This window comes from Calypte anna, chromosome Z, assembly GCF_003957555.1.
Source record: "Calypte anna isolate BGI_N300 chromosome Z, bCalAnn1_v1.p, whole genome shotgun sequence".
NCBI lineage: Eukaryota > Metazoa > Chordata > Aves > Apodiformes > Trochilidae > Calypte > Calypte anna.
In genome coordinates, this window is record NC_044274.1 from 36,885,130 (window position 1) to 36,905,566 (window position 20,437).

A 20,437-nucleotide genomic window follows, 5' to 3' on the forward strand; every position below is an offset into this window, starting at 1 on the left:
TGCCACAGGATAGGACCCCTCACACCACCCAAGCAATGGCCTGACTTACCTGAAGCTACTCCACATCACCAGCCAGATTTAGGGAACTGAATACAACCTTCCATGCCATACCAACCAACCAGGAGGGGTAACAATTCAAGTGGATGACTGAAATACCTCCACAATCAAAACCTGTAACTTCATTTCTGATGGAGAGACCAGACCTGGCTTACAACTCAGGTACTGGGACATTGGGTGAAGTGCAGTCACAACTGAGACAAGGGTTAACACCTGTCTAGTGCTAAGACAAGAGCTCTGTTTCTGTAATAAAAATGTGTCCAAAAGCAGCATGGTTTGGGCTGCCATGGTAAGGAAGAAAAGTCACAAGCCAGTGTGACCCTAAAATCAGTGCTGACCCAGAACTAAGTTTTCTAGTTTTTGCAACACTTTAGTTCTGGTGTGCCCAGCTACAGAAACTGGCACCAGAGCTTGAAAGTTTCACATAGTTTGCTTCAAATCCAAGAACTACTGCTCACAGTATGGAAAAATATTTAGCTACAGAGCAAGGAGTACACAGCAAGAAGTGTTTGCCACTGACATCCCTAGTTTTAGCAATATGTCTCTCACGTGCCTTCATTTTACATCATGGAACTAAAACAATCACACTAAGATTTGTTCACCATATTAAAAATCCTAAGAGTTTTAATGGTAATTTATCTAATAGTTCAGCAAATTTCAACCTTTCTCACTTGATTCCTCCATATCATTTGTAATTAAACCACTTACTGAAAACCACAATTTTTGCTTTTTATGAACAGTGCAAGGGTAAGAGGTTGAATTCACATTTTCTGGAATTTCAGAAACTGCACAGCTTTTGGTTTTGTCACATCAAATACATATTTATTTCTTAGCTACTTAAAAAATAAATGTATCTTCACAAGTTACCAGCTCTTCTATATATCTCCTTGCATCTCTTTGATCACACTCCTCCAACCATTCAGTAATCCATTAGTAATTATAACTTCATAGCTTCTTTAGCCTAAAAGAGACCAATTTATCACAGACTGTCATGAATCTTGGTTTTAAATTATCAAGAGTCCAATTATATATAGGAATGGTGATACCTCTTTCCAATTAAAGTGACTGTTTTCACATAAACCCTTGTAACACTTCCCTTTTTAATTAGATACATCCTTATCAAATACAAAGAGATTCACCCTCATTTTCTATTCAGAAAATGAAATGTAGCAAACATTAATCACACACCAACACAGTGCCAGTTGTAATAATGTTTTCAGCATACTTGGACAACTTCAAATCCATCAGTATATGATGTCTATTATTCCTGTTTCATTCCAAACATTAACTTGAAAGCCAAGAAAAGGCTTAAAACTTTTATGTCCAAACATCCCTGGTTACATCTAAAAATATTAAGCCAGTTACAAGTTGAGAGAAAGGAAAAAAGAATCACAGTTGAGAGAGAGGAGAAAAGAAGGATCACATTCATGATTCACAGTGATTCACCTGAATCTTTTACCTCCACTAGAATTAGAAAGTAAATAAGGATGTGGCAATGCAGACTCCTTATTTAATTCTTTTGTGCCAAGCTTAAAGATGGTACCACAACTGCTACAGAATGCCCTTACTGATGACAAAAGACAGGAGTCCTGAGGAACAGAGTACCCTCCTGATCTACAGTTGTCCTCACCAGAGCTAAAGGACTCCTCAGTGTGCAGAGCCAAACCAGAGGGGGTGCCCAACCTCCTTGGCAGCCTCCTCTTTTCAGACCAGGACTGTCTCTTACCAGTGGCCAGAGACATTTATACTACAAACTGAGGAGAATGCTAGCAACTACTTTTGTGAAATCAAACAGAAGCTAGGAGATGTAACAAGGTCAACTCACTAGAGGAAATGGAAGCACTGTTCATTGAAGAAGTCATCTGCATACACAAACCTAGAGGATACCAGTATTTTTCTTCTGTTTTTCAAAACCTTTAAAAGCCTCAGGAGTATTCATACCATACCAAGAAAAGCCCTGCTTCCAAACACTGCAATTAGTGACCCAGACTGGAAGTGCTGACATATGGGAAACAGAGCAAGACTCCTTGCAACCCCTCCCTGAAATTCCTCCTACTAATCTGATGGAAGGAGTGGGATTTCTCTACCATGGCTCAGTACTCTGATTGCATCTTTCAGGGATGCAGCTTGAAAGGGAAGCATTGTTCCACAGATGAGCCTGAAACAAATCTCCACTAACTAATTCATTCAACATGTGCTACAGTCTTCCAACCATTCTTGCATCCACCTCACATGACAGCCAGTCACTGCCTGCTAATGTAGACTTCACTCTGCATTTTCCTCGTAAACAATTTTTTTTAAAACCCAGAAAGGCAAAAAATACCTTTAATTGACAAAATGTTAGGCACAATTCAGAAGCAAAGAGGTTCCCTGCTGGGTTCATGCGTCAACTGCACACAGCAGTGAATGCTTTTTTGTGGTCTCACAGGAAAGAGCACCTGCTAAGGGGAATGCAAGGCTATTTTAAAACAGAAAGATTTGCTACATTTTGGAAAGAGGGGCAAGCCACAGCTACAGTAGACAAAACACAAAGGATGCAGAACTTTAAAAAGTTAAAAAGCTTAATATGGACTCTGATTAAGGTCTGATGATAGACAGAGAAAAATGGTTTTCAAAGCCTTCCCATGTTAACACTCTTGTTTCCATGCTAGTTGTAGGAAAGACTATCGAAATAAAACATAAGGAAGGTTTGCTTTTTATGGAAAAGGATGATACTGCCATCTAAAATTCTAAGAGACATTATGCACAACTTCTCATTGTTCCAAAAATGACAACACCAAAAGGCTTCAGATAGACTCACACTTCACAGCATGCTGTGTTTATTTTCTTCATCCAATTTATTTGAGTTACACTAAGTTGACAAAACCTCAGAGCAGTTATAAACTGACTTTTCAGATAGGAATGTAACTCTATGCTCGTACAAAAACACAGATTTTCTTTCAGTTTCCATCAATAAAGGAACAGTACATTGTTATCATTATTACATTGTTACCACTCTACTGGTGTTATATAAAAATTAGGAAAAAAAAAATCCCCATTCTGTACCAAATTGTTTACAGTATGAAACCAGCTGCAGTAATGCTGAACACTGATACTAGCAGATAGCTTCTACTTAAGTTAAAATTGGAGGCTAGTATCATTATATGGTCACTGGCAATAAATTCACAAGCTGAGAAAGAAAAGTAACTCAAGAATACTGTAACAGAAGATGCGCTGAAGACCTTTGCGTAACAACAGCTCCTTCTCTAGGTCAGAGCACTGAAGTCTGGAATGAGCCAGAAGGATCAAGTTAGAAAATTGGACCAGAAGTGTGATATTTACAGGAAACAGCAGGCTTGTATTTACTGCAGCTGGGCAAAGCCCCACATACAAAAGGGACTGAAGCAATGAAAAGGCAAAGAAAATACTGGAGCAGAGAGAAGATACCTAAGAGGCACCTGACAGGAGAGTCTGCTGCACTATGGGCTAGGAAGTCAGTGTAAAGAAAGTCACAGATCCATTAAGTGAAATACATCAATCCAGTTCACCACAAGGTTGACACAAGTTTTTGGCAAAAGCAAATATGCACACTCCAAAATAAGAGTCCAAAATTAATAACCTATAGAAGTTTAATAAACAAAATGCATAGAGAAATAAACATCTTCTATGTTGATTTAATTACATGCTCATGCATCTTAGCTTTAAACCAATAAATGATAATTATGAAAAAAGGCCCAGTCCTACAGAGACTTTAACCACAATGGGTATTGCTTCATGGAACAGTTAAGATAGAGCTTCAAGCCTGAAGGGAAGGTCTTAAAAGTTAAAAACACAGACATTAAGTCCTAAATACTACTGGTGTTATACTGTTAGAATATACCTGATAAATCAAGTAGATATCCTCAAAGAACACCTACCAGTACTTCTAGCTTCAGAGAGTAATTGTAAAGCATTACAGAAAGCTTATCACAAATGTTGCCTCCTGAAGTTTACTGAAAAGAAGGCATTTCTAAAGCAACTTGTGACTAGAAGAAACAGACTGAGATCCATAGCATCACTCAATGCTATGCATGCTTTAAGTACTCATTAAGAATTGTTTTGCAAATTAGGAACCAATCTTGATCGGTCTGGCGATCCTCACCTTCAGTGAAGCCAAGGCTACCAAGTTATTGCAAGATTAAACTCAGTCCCATGAGTTTAGCTACAGGAACTACAAGAAGATACAATTTGTGTGCTAATACTGTGCAGTATCACAGTCACTTTCAAACCATTTAGCTTTTATTTCATGGATGTGCAGCATGACTCTAGCCCAGGGGCATTTATGACTGATGCATCTGCATGAAGCTTCTCATGAATGTTGCAAGCTTCTGAACATCTTCAACAGTCACTGCATTATATAAAGAGGCACGGATTCCTCCCACAGATCTGAAGAAAGGAGGGCAGAAAAAATTTTTGTAAGTTCTGAAAAAAAGCACTAACAACATTCACAGACATTCAAACCAAGCCCTGCTTCAAAGGGATAAAATTCACATTTTGTGTCAATGAGAAGCAACATTTAACTTTTCAAGGCAAGCTTGCAGTCTGGAGAAACTCAGTGCTTAGTCATTTAGAGCTCCAACGCTGTAGCCCTGTGACAGAAAGCTATGATTTTTATTCCTACAAACACCACGGAACCTGGGGAGGAACTATTGCAACCAGCGAGAGAAGCCATTTAATGAAAGGCTTTATACAATGATACAATAAGAACCAAAGAGTCACCTTCTTTGGTATTTGCACAGAGCCAGACTGATCAATTGGAGAAGAAAGCAGAACTAAGGGGAAAGCTCATTAAGTACCACCCCACCTAAGCAGTAGTTTGAACCACCAGCAGTCTCCAACTACCATCTCTAGGCTGCTATTCCCAAGTGATGCCAAACCAACGTGAGGAACAGTTTGCAGTGAAAAAGGCTGGCAAGCCGATGCACAAATGCCTGCTGCTATTTCACTGCAGCAATGGTTTATTCTACACAGGAAAGTGATTCATCTGACTCTAATGCTTACCGATGTCCTTTCAGAGATATCATGTTAAGTTCCACAGCTTTCTCAAGAAATTTCTTTTCCAGTGCTTCATCACCTTTGATACTGCCAATGCGAAAAGGGACATTCATTCTGCTTCGGTTCTTTTTCTCCACGGGACACCTAGAAAAGTTGCAGAATGTAATAAGTTATGCATTGTGCACTATTTCAGCTGCATACAGTTTCAGAAAGTGTAAATTAGCATCAGACTTAATTCCTTCACAAGTGAAAATACTATTTTCTGTGAAACAAAGCAACCTTCATTTTTTAAGTAAGTGTAATAAAAAAAACCAGTAAGTGGAAGGCTTGTTAACCCTTCCTGAAATACTCAAAATTGCCCCAGAGTACAGGAGGTCTGTAAACAGACTTAGTTACAACAAACATAGTAAAAGCCACCATGACACCCACAACAGTATCAGTTACACTCTCCCAGGTAACTGAGGTTATTTACAGCAAACTCTCATTAAGTCTCAAGTTTCTACTCTACCTCCAAGAACTGTAACACCTGGTTCTACTCTGCTAGTTACAAGTGTCACCAGAAATGAGCTTGATTCATCTAAACAAAGCTAAAGGAAGAAGAGGAATATAGCATAAGGAAAATAGCATACGGAAATTTACACAGAAATTATCCTTCTGTTATTTGTACTCCTACATTAGCAGAACATCAAGAAGACAAAAGGTGTCTAAAACAAATTTTGCATTCCATCCATGGCCACTACATGTATGAGGTCCATTACAGTTTCAGCCTCTTAGAATTCTCTTTAGTCTAAAGCAGAAAATTCAAGACACATTTAAAGCAAATTTCCCTTCAATTACACTGAAGACAAGAATGAGGGGGGGAAAAAAATTAAATTTTTTTTCTTTAGTGGTTCTAGTTACAAAGATGATACAAAACCTCCAGTTTTATTCTTTCTTAAGTCTGTAATATAGATTCTTGTAAGGATCCATTGCGGATAAGTTCTCATAAAGCATGTAAATTTCATACCTGCTACTATTCTATTTGACCAAGAATTGTTATAATTCCTTTTTAGTTCCCCTCTTGCTCCTTTGTACTGATTTCTCCATTGTGAAGAGAAAAAAAACTCGATGATAATATGTGCCTATGCAAATTTTTCTGCTTCAGATACACCTAGGAAAACACTGTTCACAAAGTCTTATCCTTGTAAGCATATTCCTGCTGAGTAGCTGAAGCTATACTTAGTTTTTAAGAGATGCAGTTACTATTAAGCAACGAGATGTAACTCGGTGCACAGGCTTTGGAAAGCAAACTAAACAGCACACAGCACTTTGCTGAAAAAACTCCCCATTCACTACATGGCTTCCCACAAAGCTTGCCCCTGCGAAGCATACTACAGGTTAGGTGGCACATTTAAGCTGGGAAGGGAGATTCAGATTAGTCTTCCTTCTAGTCATAGGCCCAGTTTTAAAAATCCACAGTCTTAACTGCGTTGCTTAGTAAGATGCACACAGCTCAGGTACTGACACTGCTTTGCTTTCCTAACTGAGTACTTACCATTCCATCTCTATTGCATTTCCCACTCACACACAGCCTTACAGGCCAGCTTGCCAGCAACAGACTTCTATTATGACAAATGTTTTATCAAGGCTTATTTGTGTACAGATGTTTATGAAAAACCCTCAGAATTTCACTAGGGTAGGATCACAATCTAGATCACCATGCTAACAGCAAAGTTATTCTCATTAATTGAATGGATAAGCAGATTAAATATTATGATTAAACTACATACTGCCAATTAAGATTGAAGCCAGTTTTAATATCAGATGCAAATTTAACTTATCCTATCTTAACTTTGACTTGAAACTTAACTAGCTTCCCAAACTACTGATTTTGTACTGAAAGCAAAGGAAAATCTATTGCAGTTTCAGTCACTTACTAGTTTGAGCTTGATGAGTATTACAACTATTCCAAAAATCACCCATATTTTGAGCCCCATGCATTCAAAAATACATTGTAAAATTATGTAAAAATCAGAGGGTTAAATGTGCTCTGGGAAACCATAAAAAATAGTTGAAGAAAATAATTAATTCTTAAAAAAAATGTACTGCTTGTTTTCTGCACCTAGGTCAGATCTTCCTTACTGTTTCATAAAGTGTTGAAGAACATGCCATGATTAGCTAATAAAAATGCTCTGCTTTACAGAGAAAAATGAAGAATCAACTTCTGAAAGACAGCAGGAAGAGTATGATGCAAAAGTGATCTCTATGACTCTTCGCAAGCCACTTTCTCTGTCCTGGCCTGCATTTCCCTAGTAGACTCAGTAAACATCCAAACCAGGCTCTGAGTATCTGGTTTCTGTACACTCTTGCCCTGGGCCCCTTAATTTTATTAGAATTTATGTTACTATTTAATAGCATGTATGTTATGAATATGCTTCAGAACTGATAAATATAGGATAAGAAATAACTTCCAACTGGAATGAGACTAATCCTTAAAGAGTTAACAAGTGAATAGTTTGCACAAATCCAGTAGAATTTTAGGATTCCTCAAAAGCTCTACACGCTGAAAAGGTAACTTTAAAAATATACTGCAATCAGACTCTTAAAAGTTATGTTTGGCTCTGCAATAGATACTGAAACCAAGTGGAAAAGCATAGTAACTTACACATAGAATCCATTAGATTCGTCTATGATATCATAAATCATTCGTGATTTGATTAAACTAAGATTATCCATAGCTGCAGCTCCACCATTATTCTTTATCCATTCCAGTACCAATCCCATGATATAAATACTGCAAGAGGAAAGGACATTTTTCAGTCAGATTACTTAAAAAGAGAAAAACAAACAGCAAAAGGCAACAATCCTGTTTACTGATTGGCAAAATGTTTCAGGAACAAAATGTTATGTTTGCTTTTAGAGATCTTAACAACCCACAATCTGGACTATTTAAATTCTTACAGTTCTAAACATGCAGTGTTTTTTTGACAGAAACGAAGCATCCTGAAACCCAAATGCTATGCAAATCTTTTGGACCAAACTTAATCCTTTGTACCACATGAGGACACGCCCTGTAGGTTTCCTGCAGTGCTCCCAAGGACACCCTCAGACAGGCTGCACAGGCTGCCAATTCACTGACCACACATCTGCCCATCAAGTCCTAGAAAGAACCACTTAGTGCAAAAGACAGCAGCATCCACACTGTGCAGCCGCTCTAGCAAAAATGCAGGGGTGAATCTCAAATGTATGTACCCTGATAATGCCAACGATCTAACCCACTTTTCTCAAAGGTTAAATTAAAACTATAATCCCATTTCTGTCCAAATAGACCTCTTTCCTCACATGAACAGTAAAGACTGGCAAAATAAATAGTGATGTATTGCACATGATTATTCATTAGCAGTCAAGTTCTAAGTAGAAAACTGGCAGCCTGCTAGCATTATGTGGTCTGGGACCAAGAATCTCAATGCTAGTTACTAAGTGCAACATAAAAAAATCCCACAGGCCTTTTGCCTTTGTGCTTCTGCTACAAAACTCAGCTTGTTCAAGTTCAGGCATTTCCCGCAACTACAACACTTTGCATAATAATCTGTTCACAAGTTTTCATGGCACATTTCCAACGAGTTTGCTTTTACTAATCCCTTCATTACAAATTCCAAGGGAGCACTCCAAGAACATTACCCTACTAGTTTCCCCTAACACAGGTCTAGCAGAAGGAGATTTTAAACTTGGCTACTTTTAATTTCTTAGGGGATGCCTGTGTCAGATGTTGGAACACTGCACAAAGATCGCAGAACAACCAGAGTTTAAAAACTGCCTTTTACATAAAGCACCTAATACCTTTGAGAGCATTGTCTCACTGCATTTATGACAGCAAACTATCAACCAGCCCAGTGCAATTTACATGAAGTGTAGACTAGACCTGTGACAAATACACAAAGCCACATTCATCTCTTGCCCTGCCTTCACCGAGTGAAACTTCCTTGGACAACTAAGGCTTAGGGAAGTTGGCCTTGGAACTATCTGCAAATCCCAGCCGGTCAAAATATTTCATCCTTCTTTCATGTTACTCAAAATAATGCTTCTGGAGCAATTTTAAATGCAAAATAAACCCCTGGAGCTTGGAATTTTTTTATTTTTTTTTTTTTTTAAAATTCATTGTTAACTTCAGTAAAGCAGACTAGGGTCAAAAAGCCAAGCTCTGTAGTGCCAAGTGGTTAAGCCATTAGCACCACTTTAATTTAATTTAACAACCTGCTGAAGTAGCTTTTGCAAATTCAGTTAGTATTTCCTGCCTGTTTGCCAGCAAACCATTAGAGAATGCAAGGAAAAAGAGCAGAGAAAGTACTAAGCTTTGCCAGCTCCCTACAAAAACTGGAACAGGCTTTTTGAGCCAAGTGAAACAGATGTACACCCTGCCAACGGTTTGATCTGTGTTACATTCCAGATTCTCGAGTGTACTTCAATGTGGGTCGATAGCACAAAGTGAAATCTGGCAAAAAAGTGATCAGAAAGGAAAAGACTGTTCATTCAACTTTTCAACATTTCAACTGTATTTTCTGGTCTTTCACTCTTCCACTACCCCATTAATATTGCTGAGAGATACTGAGTAAAGCAGCACTTTCTTTCAGCAGTTCTTTGCAGGGGCTAAAATAAAGCTGCAGAATTTAGTTTGGTTTGCTTTTGAAACCAAACCAGTGGAGCAACACTGTGGTCAATGCTGAGATTAAGAACTTTGGCTTTTCAAATGGAAATAGCTTTGTACTTGGAAAACAAGAATGGCTGGATTTAAAACCTGGCATATGCAAGGAAGTACATGGTGTCCAAAACAGTATGTGTGACTTGGTAGTTAGAATAAAAATAAAAAAAATTGAAATTCGTTAAATAGAAGTCTTATCAATCACTGAGAAAAGAGACACACGAATACTGCCCATGTTATAAAGATACATTCAGAAAGACAAACAAAAATCTGGAAACATTGCAAGGTTAATTCTTTCCTTCAACACCAGCCCTAGGGATAGCGGGTGTACTCAGCTCATAGGGCAGAGAGGCTGACAGCAAAATACCTCATTGCAACACTACATAGTCTACAGTATGCATTTTGCTTTGGAAAACTAGTTGAGCATTGTGAAGTCTAGAACAAACATGCTCACAAGATTTACTGTTCTTTTGGTAAATTAACTGCCTCTTTGATAAAGTGAGATAACTTGCACTAGTACACCCCATAGAGAGAATCAGCAGATTCAGAGATTAGTATCAGTGAAAATTTCACTGAATGTCATTCAGGTAGGCTTTATACACAGGAATCACTGTACTTTATACAGTTCATTTGATGTTGGACATTGTTAGGCAACTTAAGTTTGCAAGATCTGGCACGTATGAAGAAGCTGCCAGAGCTGAGATTAAGTGTTAATAATGTGAGATTGCATTATCAAGTTATCAGAGCCAAAAGGAAATCTTCTCTTCAAAAATATAATTGAGTATGCTCAAAGTAAATAAAAAAACTTCAGGGGAAATAAGATGCCTGAAGATTTTTTATTTGTTTTTTAAAAGAATCACTTTAGTGGACTTCGGTATAAAAGTGCTCCAGATTAGCAGCAAAGCTCCATTTCACCAGCTGTCAGATGTTAGGAGATAATTTTAAAAGAGCAAGCTATACACAAGAAGCAGAACAGACTACATGAAATCACCAGGTATATGCCAATTTTATGATCTGGACTGCTAGCAGTGATTATGAAGCTATGCCAGTTTTATTTTTTGATGCTAAATCAAGCAGGTAGGACTAAAAAGTATGTACTATAGAATAAAGCAAGGCAATTACTAAAATCCTTTTCTGAAAAAGTGCTCTTTTACAGGAATCTGGAGGTTCAGATGCTGAGAACAGCCTCAGGAAGAAAATAAATCCATACTGAGGGTTCCTGAAGCAAGACCATGCGCCAAATTACCTACATGCACTGAACTGTGTTCATTTAAGTCAGAATTGGAGCCTGGAACTTCTACAATGTAATTATGACATACCATACTTATTTCTAAAAATATTATGTCCGTTATATGACTGAGCCCTACTATGAGACATCTACAACAGTCATATGGCTGGACACTCCACATGTTTTCACACAATTCATGTGAAACAAATCCCACATTATCAGTGACTTGAAAGCAAATACTCAGCAGCTAAAACTTTTCCCATTAGGAGCAGCAGATGGCAGTGCAGCAGCTTTCTGAAGAAAAGAAGTTCGGCATCAGGATAAATTACCTGTAGCACGGTGGAGTGTTATACACAGAGCCATTCTCTGCTTGTGTTTTGTAATCCAGCACTACGGGGCATTCTTTCAATGCAAATCCCAGCAAGTCCTCACGTACTATTACAACAGTAACTCCAGCACAGCCAATATTCTTCTGAGCACCAGCAAAAATCACGCCAAACTTCAAGATAAAGAAAAGAAAGACTTGATACATGCATAGAGAACACAGTGAAAAGAAGCAAACTGTAGGTCAAAGAAGAGTTAAAAGGAGTTCTGATTTCAAAATGCAATTAAAGCTCCAGTTATTATCCCAGGTATGTCAATTATTATAACCATCTATCTTCATTCAACTAAGGAAGATAATCATAACCAATTTCCAGCGATTTGTAAGTGTTTCATTAGCAGCCACAAATAATTCTCAAGACACCTTGATCCCATTTCACCCCGAGCAAGCTTCCCAAAAAAAAAAAAAAAAAAGCCAAACAAAAAAAACCATACACAGTCATTTCAAAGAATTTGGTAATTTGGAACATAATCCCCCTGTTCAAGAGGGGCAGATCAGAAAAGGCCAAGAGGCATGCACTAAAACTTGCCCCTTCTTTTTGCTACACACAGATAAAGGTCAAACACACTGCTTCACTAGTCATTCCCACTCCTAACACACTTTACAAACATATTATTTGCTTACGTTCTGCCTCTGTATTATCTAGGAAACAGACACAGTGATTGTAAGGCACAAGAAGCTTCGGCAGCGTAAAAGGGTTTATTGATTTTCCACGTAAGAGGCAGAATAAAAAAAGTTCTGATTCACAGTACCCTACTGTAACTGTATACAATACCTACAGACATGATTCACATACCTACAGTATGATTCACATTACATCTTTTTCAGCTACAGCATCAGCAAAGACTAAAAAGTAGAAATACAAGCTTGGTCTGCTATTAGCACAATTTCAGCACAGTTCAGTATGTTTTTACTGAAAGAAGGATACAGACTCTGAAGTCTCAAATTTTAAATTTCAACATTTCAACGTTTGTTTCCACTATCAGGTAACCAGTTAAGAGCATACAATTTCCTTAACTTCACTGCTCAGCACCTCTGTCCATACAGACGTTTCCAAGTGCTTAATTATATACATTCAAGTGTGAAAATACTTTGTGCAGCCACTGCACACAATACCATACCTTGGAAACATCCACAGGCCTAGACAGGAAGTTTGATGACATATCACAAACCAGGACTGCTCCTTTAACATCAGGTACAAAGTCAAACTCCACACCATGAACAGTCTCATTAGCACAGTAATACACGTAAGATGCATTTGGATTAAGATTCCAAGTGCTTGGGTCAGGAATGTCTGGGGTAGGGAAAAAAAAAAAAAAATCAAAGGTCACAGCAGACAAGTAACAAGTAAAGATGAAGTATTAATTACCTAGTAATCAGGAAGGTCTAATTTATCTGCAAAGGAAATAGACTACTGTGTTTCTAAAATTCTGAGGTGAGCCATCATTAAGCTGACAAACACCTTTCTGGTTTTCAACCCTTATTCCTCAAGGGATTTTTATCAGTTTTGCAAGCCCAGACTACAAGCTACTACTCTGGGAGTAAAAAAAAAAAATACTTCAGAGGAATTCAGGCACCAGGCCAATGAATCCTCCTGATGCTTCTGGAACCACTGAAGCATCTCAATTTTCACTGGCAAGGGTCTCTAAAGCTGTGTTTCAATCTCATTCCCAGAATTTCAGTCTTGTCCAAGCTGACCACACAGTTACCCACCTATCTCCCATTTAAGACTTTCAACTGATTTACAAAACTAAGATTTCTTCTGTCAACCAGAAACGCACAGGCGTGCCCTGACAGCACAGAACAAGTTTTGCACAAAACAAACAGTTGCTTTTCCTTTCTTTTCCAAAACCTGGGGGGAAAAAAATTATTGCTACTGCTTCCACCATTTGCTGCCAGCTGTGCCATAATTGTTGTAACAACTATCACAACAGATTGGGAAGATAACTGGGGAACCCTTGGAAAAAAGGTAACAGAATACAAGACTCCCATCTACCTGGCCCATTAGGTTACGATCCCATATTTGCTTATATTTGAAAACTCATTATTTATTGCACCTGAAAATTAAATACCTTGCAATATCCCTGCAAATAGCTTAAGAACTCAGCTAAATAACAGAAACAAAAGAACAAACAAACAAAAAAAAAATTAGTAAGACAGCCAAGACCATTTCTCTAAAGATATATATTCACTTTCTTGCCACTTGTTTTCTGGGACCTGCTCAGCCTTGTTTGACAATTGTTTCCTGCTGGAGACTTAAGCCATCTAACAGATCTGCTGGTCATGAACATGGAGAGATCTGGCAGGCAATCTTTCAAATGCTGGGCAGCCAACTCTAATTAACATCCAATAACTCAGAAGCTGAGCTTAAGCCATTTGTAGAGTGATTCAAAAAACTAAGCATTGATGGAAGCAATCATCAACTTACTTGTGTAGGCTCCTAGTTTTGGATGAACAATATTCACTTTGGCATACTTCTCTGCTTCTTTAGCTGCTTTTGCTGACCAAGCTCCAGTAACTACGTAATCTGCCTGTCTTCCCTCCTTTAAACCAATAAGATTAAGTGGGACTGCACTGAACTGACCAGATCCACCTCCTTGGAGGAACAGAACTTTGTAGTTTTCTGGTATATTTCTGCATGCAAGAGATAAACATTTATATTATTCCCAGAAGACACAAGATTTATGCTACTTGATACTCTGCATTTAACACAACACTGTTAGTTTAGAAGACTCTTTGACAAGTGGCTAAACCCAATTCTATTAACTCACCTCAACACTGGTTCTGAGTGACAACTTAAGTATTAAGAGAAATACAGTATATTTTTCTGATTAAAAAAATTCTGAAAGCAAGCTTTCTCCCCTCCTTGGATAGCATTAAACAGATTAACTTCTGAGTATCTCTATCATAGTACACACAAACCTGAAAGATATTGCAATACAAATACTGCTCACGCGCAATTTTCGTCTATTACTACCTTAATGGTTTTTCTGACAGTCTAAGAATTTCACATAAGAGTGCTTACAGTAGAATTCAGCTTTGGTACCCTTCAATCTGCAAGTGCAACTGCAAAATAAATTGCACTTGCAGAGCAAGAGCCGTAAGGAGTTGCTCAGAGTCACAAAAATTTGTTCAAATTATTCACTACAACTCCTCTGTCATTAATTCTGTCTGTGACCAAGTCAAGCATTTCCATGAAATGACCGCCATTAGTAACTATGAGAACATTCGTTCTAATACCCAATATATTTAATTTAAACTTAAGATGTGTAGCACTATAAATAAAGGTTCCTGGGCAGTGATTCTAGAACACATCCATAGATCTTAAGGTAGTAAAATCAGACTGATAAGTAAGGTACAGATCACATCTATACCACTAGAGAACTGACTTCTTGTTTCTACTTACTTCTTAAAGAAAGTTGCTGCCCTTCATTAATACCATGAAAGTGACAAAAATTAAAGTTCAAAAGTTAACAAGTCAGTATGTAAACATATGAAATGCCCCTTAACCTAACAGAAGCCCTTTGTCACACTCAAATAAATCATCATCAGCCAAAAAGAAGACCAGTGTCCTCTTCAAGATTAGATACTTTGTCTGGTAGAGTAATAAACAACAAAAAAATCCCAACACACAAACAGATGCTTTCAAGGAAAGGTCTCTACTTGAGTTATTACTGATGCAACCAGCACAAGCATAAAACAAGAACAAGCAGTAAGTTGTCCACTTACAGCAATTCACGCAGGAGATTTTCAGCTGTATTTAAAATTTTTGTGAAATCTGAGGTCCGATGGCTCATTTCTTTAGTGGAAAAGAAAGAAGAAATAACATGAAGCAAAACAGTAATACATGGAATGCACCCAAAATGCCTGAAGGTACCCAACCCAACTTTTTTTTTTTTTTTTTTTTTTCTTGGCTCAGCCTTCCTAAATACCCATGTAAGACTTACACCTCCAGTCTTGTCCAGATCCAGGCAAATACAGTCCATCCACATTTGGAATCCACATGACCTTACTACCAGAAATAACTTAATCTGTGTGAAAAAATACTCCCTAGAAAGGTCGAAGTTTTCCTCACTCTAAGAATGTCCTCTTCTACTAATGCAAGTATAGAGTAAGGTTCAGGGGGTTATTAACCCCCTGTGTTATAAGCTGGAACACCAAGATGAAAAACTCTTAACAATTTGGTCAAGCATCTACATTCTGAAAAATACTGAATTTTTAAGGTCTTACCGAGAACACTGATACCAATTCCTTTGTAGTCCACCAGTTCTTTCTGTGCTTCTAACAATACCTGACAAAAGTAAAAAAATCCACAAATAAATGAAGAAAATTTTCCACTATCTGGAGTTACTGATGCATCATAGAATCATAGAATCATAGAATTGGCTGGGTTGGAAGGGACCTCAGAGATCATCGAGTCCAACCCTTTTACCACCGTTGCGGTTGCTAGACCATGGCACTGAGTGCCACATCCAGTCTCTTTTTAAATATCTCCAGGGACGGAGAATCCACTACTTCCCTGGGCAGCCCATTCCAATGCCTGATCACTCTCTCCGTAAAGAAATTCTTTCTAATACCTAACCTATCATGCATGTGTCAGCTTCTTCCACGCTGCAACAACTCAACAACTTGACACTGGTCAAGTGAGACTAACAGAAGCAGAGTCACCAATATAATTTTGTGGTATCTAGTAGCTGAAGGCTTTTCACAAGATAGTGTAGTGAAGTTAAACACATGCAAGTTATTTCACAGTTACAATTCCAGATTTCAGAATAATTTCTAGGAGTTTGTGCCAGTTTTGGCTAGGAGAGTGCTAATTTACTTCATAGTAGCTTGTAGGGGGCTGTTTTTGGACTTGCTCTGAAAACAGTGTTGATAATGCAGGGACACTTTTGTTACTGCTGAGCAGTGCTTACACAGCATCAGGGATGTTCCTGCTTCTCCCTGACAGTGAGCAAGCTGGGGGTGCACAAGAGGTTAGGAGGGGACACAGGTGGGACAGCTGAGCCCAGGTGACCAGGGGGATACCCCACACCATACAACATCACATTCTGAGTATGTAGCTGGGGGAACATCTGTCCTTGAAAATGTTTCCTTGGGAAGACAAATGCCACAACCATTACACACAATGGAACCCTGTTTTCCTGGAGATGGCTGGACACCTGCCTGCAGATGATCAGTGGTGAAGGAATTTCTCGTTTTGCTTAACTTAACCTGTCTGTATCTCAACCAACAAGTTTCCTCACTTTTCTAATTCTCTCCCCCATCCTGCTGGTGGGGCAATGAGCTAGCAGCTGCATGGGGTTTAGTGCCAGATGTGGTTAAACCACAACATAGTTGGGAGGATCTGAGTCCTTTACTGAATGCTTAACATTTGCATGCACAATCTTTCTAATCAAGCACCTTAAATACCATCCCCACACTTCCACTCTTTGTTCTTTTACTTGACTTGTGCGAACAGGACAAGGCATTGAGGAAAACAACATAAAATCTGCACAGGGAACTGCCTACCACAAACTGACCCAACTAGACCAGGTCTGGTCCCATGGAATGAAGTCCTGCACTTTCTGAACATCAGCCTATGTTGTTGAAAACCAAAAAAGAAATGAAGAAAAATTTTGAAACAATCCAAAAGCACAGGCCACTGCTTGAAGCCCTAGCCAAGGCAATCTGCTCCTTCCACTCTTCTTCTCTGTAGTTCTGACATACCAGCAAACCAGAATGAGATCCTAAGATAGGATCTGGATAGACAGCCCCTGATTTCAGTAAATTCTGGTGTAAAAGGCAGAATACTCTTAGTTCCTCCTAAAGAAAACAGGTGGAGAGTGAGCCCCAGTACAAAAGGCACGAAAACAAAGGATTTAAGCATGTGTCCCAGGATCTGCCAAGAAACTACCTGCTCTGGACAGCAGCAAGAGCAAGAAGTGTACCTTGCTGACAGGGTATCTGCACAGCCTATCAACTGTAACAGCTGGTCAGCAAGAGGTCAACCAGAAACAAATGTGCCCTTTAGATGTTAAAGACGGTAAGGTTTTAACAACCATGTTTCGTGTGCAGTTCTTAATGCCAGAGAAGGGGAAAAAAGTCAAAGGGAATGCACTATTAGAAAGTAATGGTTAAACTGCTTGATAAAATATTGTTCTGCTATTGGCACTCTTTATCTGACAATTTACACAAACCTTACAATACACAGTGGCCTGATAGTAGCCACAAAGAGCTCTGTCCACTTTCTTGGCTCAGCAAGTCCAAGCATTTCATACACTGCATCACCCTACAGTCCAAGAGAAACAACCAAGGTGAAACCCATGTAAGAGTACTGCATTTCCAAGAGAGGGAAAACCAGACTAGCAGTAGAGAGTCAAGCTGTGCTCTTCCTCATCCCCCAAACCAAACTCTCTGTTGGAGAGCTGGATACTGCAGCAGTTCCACTAAAAGCCCTTTTTGGAGCCAAGGATTCAAGAGGGAGTGAACAAATTTCTCACCACGTGCTCTACAAAAGACATTTCCATGAGAAGAGAGAAGGAGGGGAGGGAAAAACTGCTGTACAGAAAATCTGACTACCTACAGAAAATTGTTAAAGATATCACACATAATTAAGAAAACTGTGAATGAAACAAAGAAAAGAAGAAAAAAAAAATAAATCTGCAACACCTAACTCGAAAGTCGTATGTGTAGGATTAGGCAGAAACCACCCCCTCGCCATACGTAGCTAGATAATCTAGGACTGCTGATGCAACTTTCCAGAGGGTTGAGTCTGCCCGACTGTCATTATGATTTTTAAAATTAACACTTTTAAGGGAATTACCATGCTATTCGTCAGCTGAAAAAACAACATATTCGACATAGCTATCCTATCCCTTATGCATCTGTGGATTTACTCTCCATGTCAAAACTGATACAATCCTTGATACGGTCAGATCGGGAAAAAGCTCCAGAACAACCGTAGAGCACATTAGGGGTGCGCCTCCCACAGAACGCGCTTGCCACGGCGTTTACTCGGGCGGGTAGGGGAAGAACAAACGAGGTTTCGCTGCTGCCAGAGTAAATCTTCTCACTACTCTTTACGCGAGCTTCCCCGGCTCTCGCTCCGCAGTCGGCGTCCGCGGAAGCCGCGGGGGAGCGAAGCCGAGGGGCACAACCCAACGCGGCGGCCCCGCCGCTGCCCCACCGCCTCCGCACAGGCGGAAGCCCCCTCAGGGCCGGCACGGCTGCCCCACAGCACACCCGCAACGCCCCAGCCCGCAACAGGAAGGGTCCCCGAGCCCCTAACTCACGGAGCGCGGCAGCTTCGCCGGCCCGGCCCCGAAGTTGGCCACTTGCCGCCCGCACTCCATGACCGCGATTGCCGAGACAGCGCTCTCGCGGCTCCCAACACTCCTGCTCGATGGCGCAGCCGCCACAGACCCCCGGCTCCGACACTATAAAGTCCCCCGCCGCCGCCCCGCCGATTGGCTCCCATCACACACCCCAGGGGCCGGGGCTGCACCCGGTACGTCCTGCCCATTCCCGCCCATCCCCTCCCTCGCTCCCTGCGGCGCCCCGGCCGCCCATTGGCAGAGCGGCCATGAGGAGGCACCGTGAGCAGACGGGCGGAGGCCGGGGTGGGGTGGAGCGGAGCGAAGCTCCTGGCGTCCCCACCGCCCCCGCAGCCCCACCGCCCCTGCCCCGCGGCTGTCCCCACACCCCTGGGGCGGAGGGGGTGGAGGGGGGCGGAGGGAGGGCGGTGCGTTCCACCCGGGGCCGCCACAGGAGGTGGGCGGAGGGTGCGGGCTCTGAGGGAAGTGGGAGATGTGTCCCTTGAACCGGGAAAACTGCGGTGAACCTAGGCGGGGTTTCGTTGCACACAGGTTGCGGTAGATGGAGAGACAGACAGATGAACAGCATGGCCTATAGGAACTTTGCAGAGCTGGGCCGCATGTTCCAAAAGTAATCTCTATGAATTCTTCAGAAACGAAAAATAGATTTACAGCTAAAATTAATTTCGGGTGATATTTCATAGAACCATAGAATCTGCCAAGTTGGAAGGGACCCATCAGGACCATCAAGTCCAACTCTGTCCCTGTGTAGAGCACCCCCAGAATCACACCAGGTGCCTGAGAGCATCATCCAAACACTTCTTGAATTCAGGCAGGCTCAGTGCCAGAACTGCTTCCCTGGGGAGCCTGTTCTACTGCTCAACCACCCTCTGGGTGAAAAATTTTTTCCACATAATCTAACCTAAACTTAGCCCAGCACATCTTCATACCCTTCCCTCGGGTCCTATCACCAGACACCAGAGGGAAAAGAGGTCAGTACCGCCTCCTCCTTCCCCAGTGAGGAAGCAGTAAGGTGCAATGAGGTCCCTCAGTCTCCTTCAGGCTGAAGAGGCCAATACAGCTTTCCCTCTAAATCCTTCTCCAACCTCTGGACACTCTCTAGTAGCTCTGTGTTCTTTCTGTACTGTGGCACCCAGAACTGCACATGCTACACAAGATGGGGCTGTACCAGTGCAGAGTAAAGGGGAACAATCACTTCCCTTGACCCCCTGGCACTGCTGTGCTTGATGCACCCCAGGACTCAGTTGACCCTCCTGGATGCCTTAGCCAATTTCATCTTGAAAGAAGTGGTTTCTCAATACCCAAATGTCCTCATTTTCTGTGTGATGCTCTTTCCTATTAGGGGAGCAAGAGCCCTACCTTCTGCAGTGTAGGAAGTGTTTGTCTATTGTGCAGTTTCCCCAAACGGCCCATTGCAAGCAAATTGCTATTTGGATTTCAAAGAAAGGGAATAAAAGCAGGAGAGCTGTGAAACCTAATTAATGTCACAAAACTGATTGCAGATGGGAGTTGCCTTGAGGTCTGCCAAAGACCTTGAGGTCTGCCTAGGCTGCTATGCCTAAATACTAAACCATTCTTTCCACTCAAGATACCTTGTTGTAAGTTAATTGAAAATATAATTAATGCAATTAAACTGTTGTAACTGAAGGGAAAACTTCAGTTTATTCAAATTGTTGTAACTAGGAGCTACATGCTGCCTTACAACCAGTTTTCAAAAGTGATTTTAAAAGCAATAGCACTAAATCAATGTTGACAAAGCAAGC

At 40.5% G+C, this 20,437-nt stretch overlaps 1 protein-coding gene across 1 annotated transcript; it reads right to left on the reverse strand.

Moving 5' to 3' along the window:
* Positions 1-2,871: 2,871 nt before the first annotated feature.
* On the reverse strand, positions 2,872-18,816 carry PSAT1 (phosphoserine aminotransferase 1). Its single transcript, XM_030466993.1, has 9 exons — positions 18,633-18,816; positions 15,589-15,649; positions 15,088-15,157; positions 13,787-13,992; positions 12,480-12,652; positions 11,306-11,475; positions 7,715-7,843; positions 5,077-5,214; positions 2,872-4,461 (listed from the first exon to the last, which is right to left on the reverse strand). The coding sequence occupies exons 1-9, from the start codon at positions 18,690-18,692 to the stop codon at positions 4,356-4,358; spliced, it is 1,113 nt and encodes a 370-aa protein (XP_030322853.1). The 5' UTR covers positions 18,693-18,816; the 3' UTR covers positions 2,872-4,355.
* Between the last annotated feature and the right edge of the window lie 1,621 nt (positions 18,817-20,437).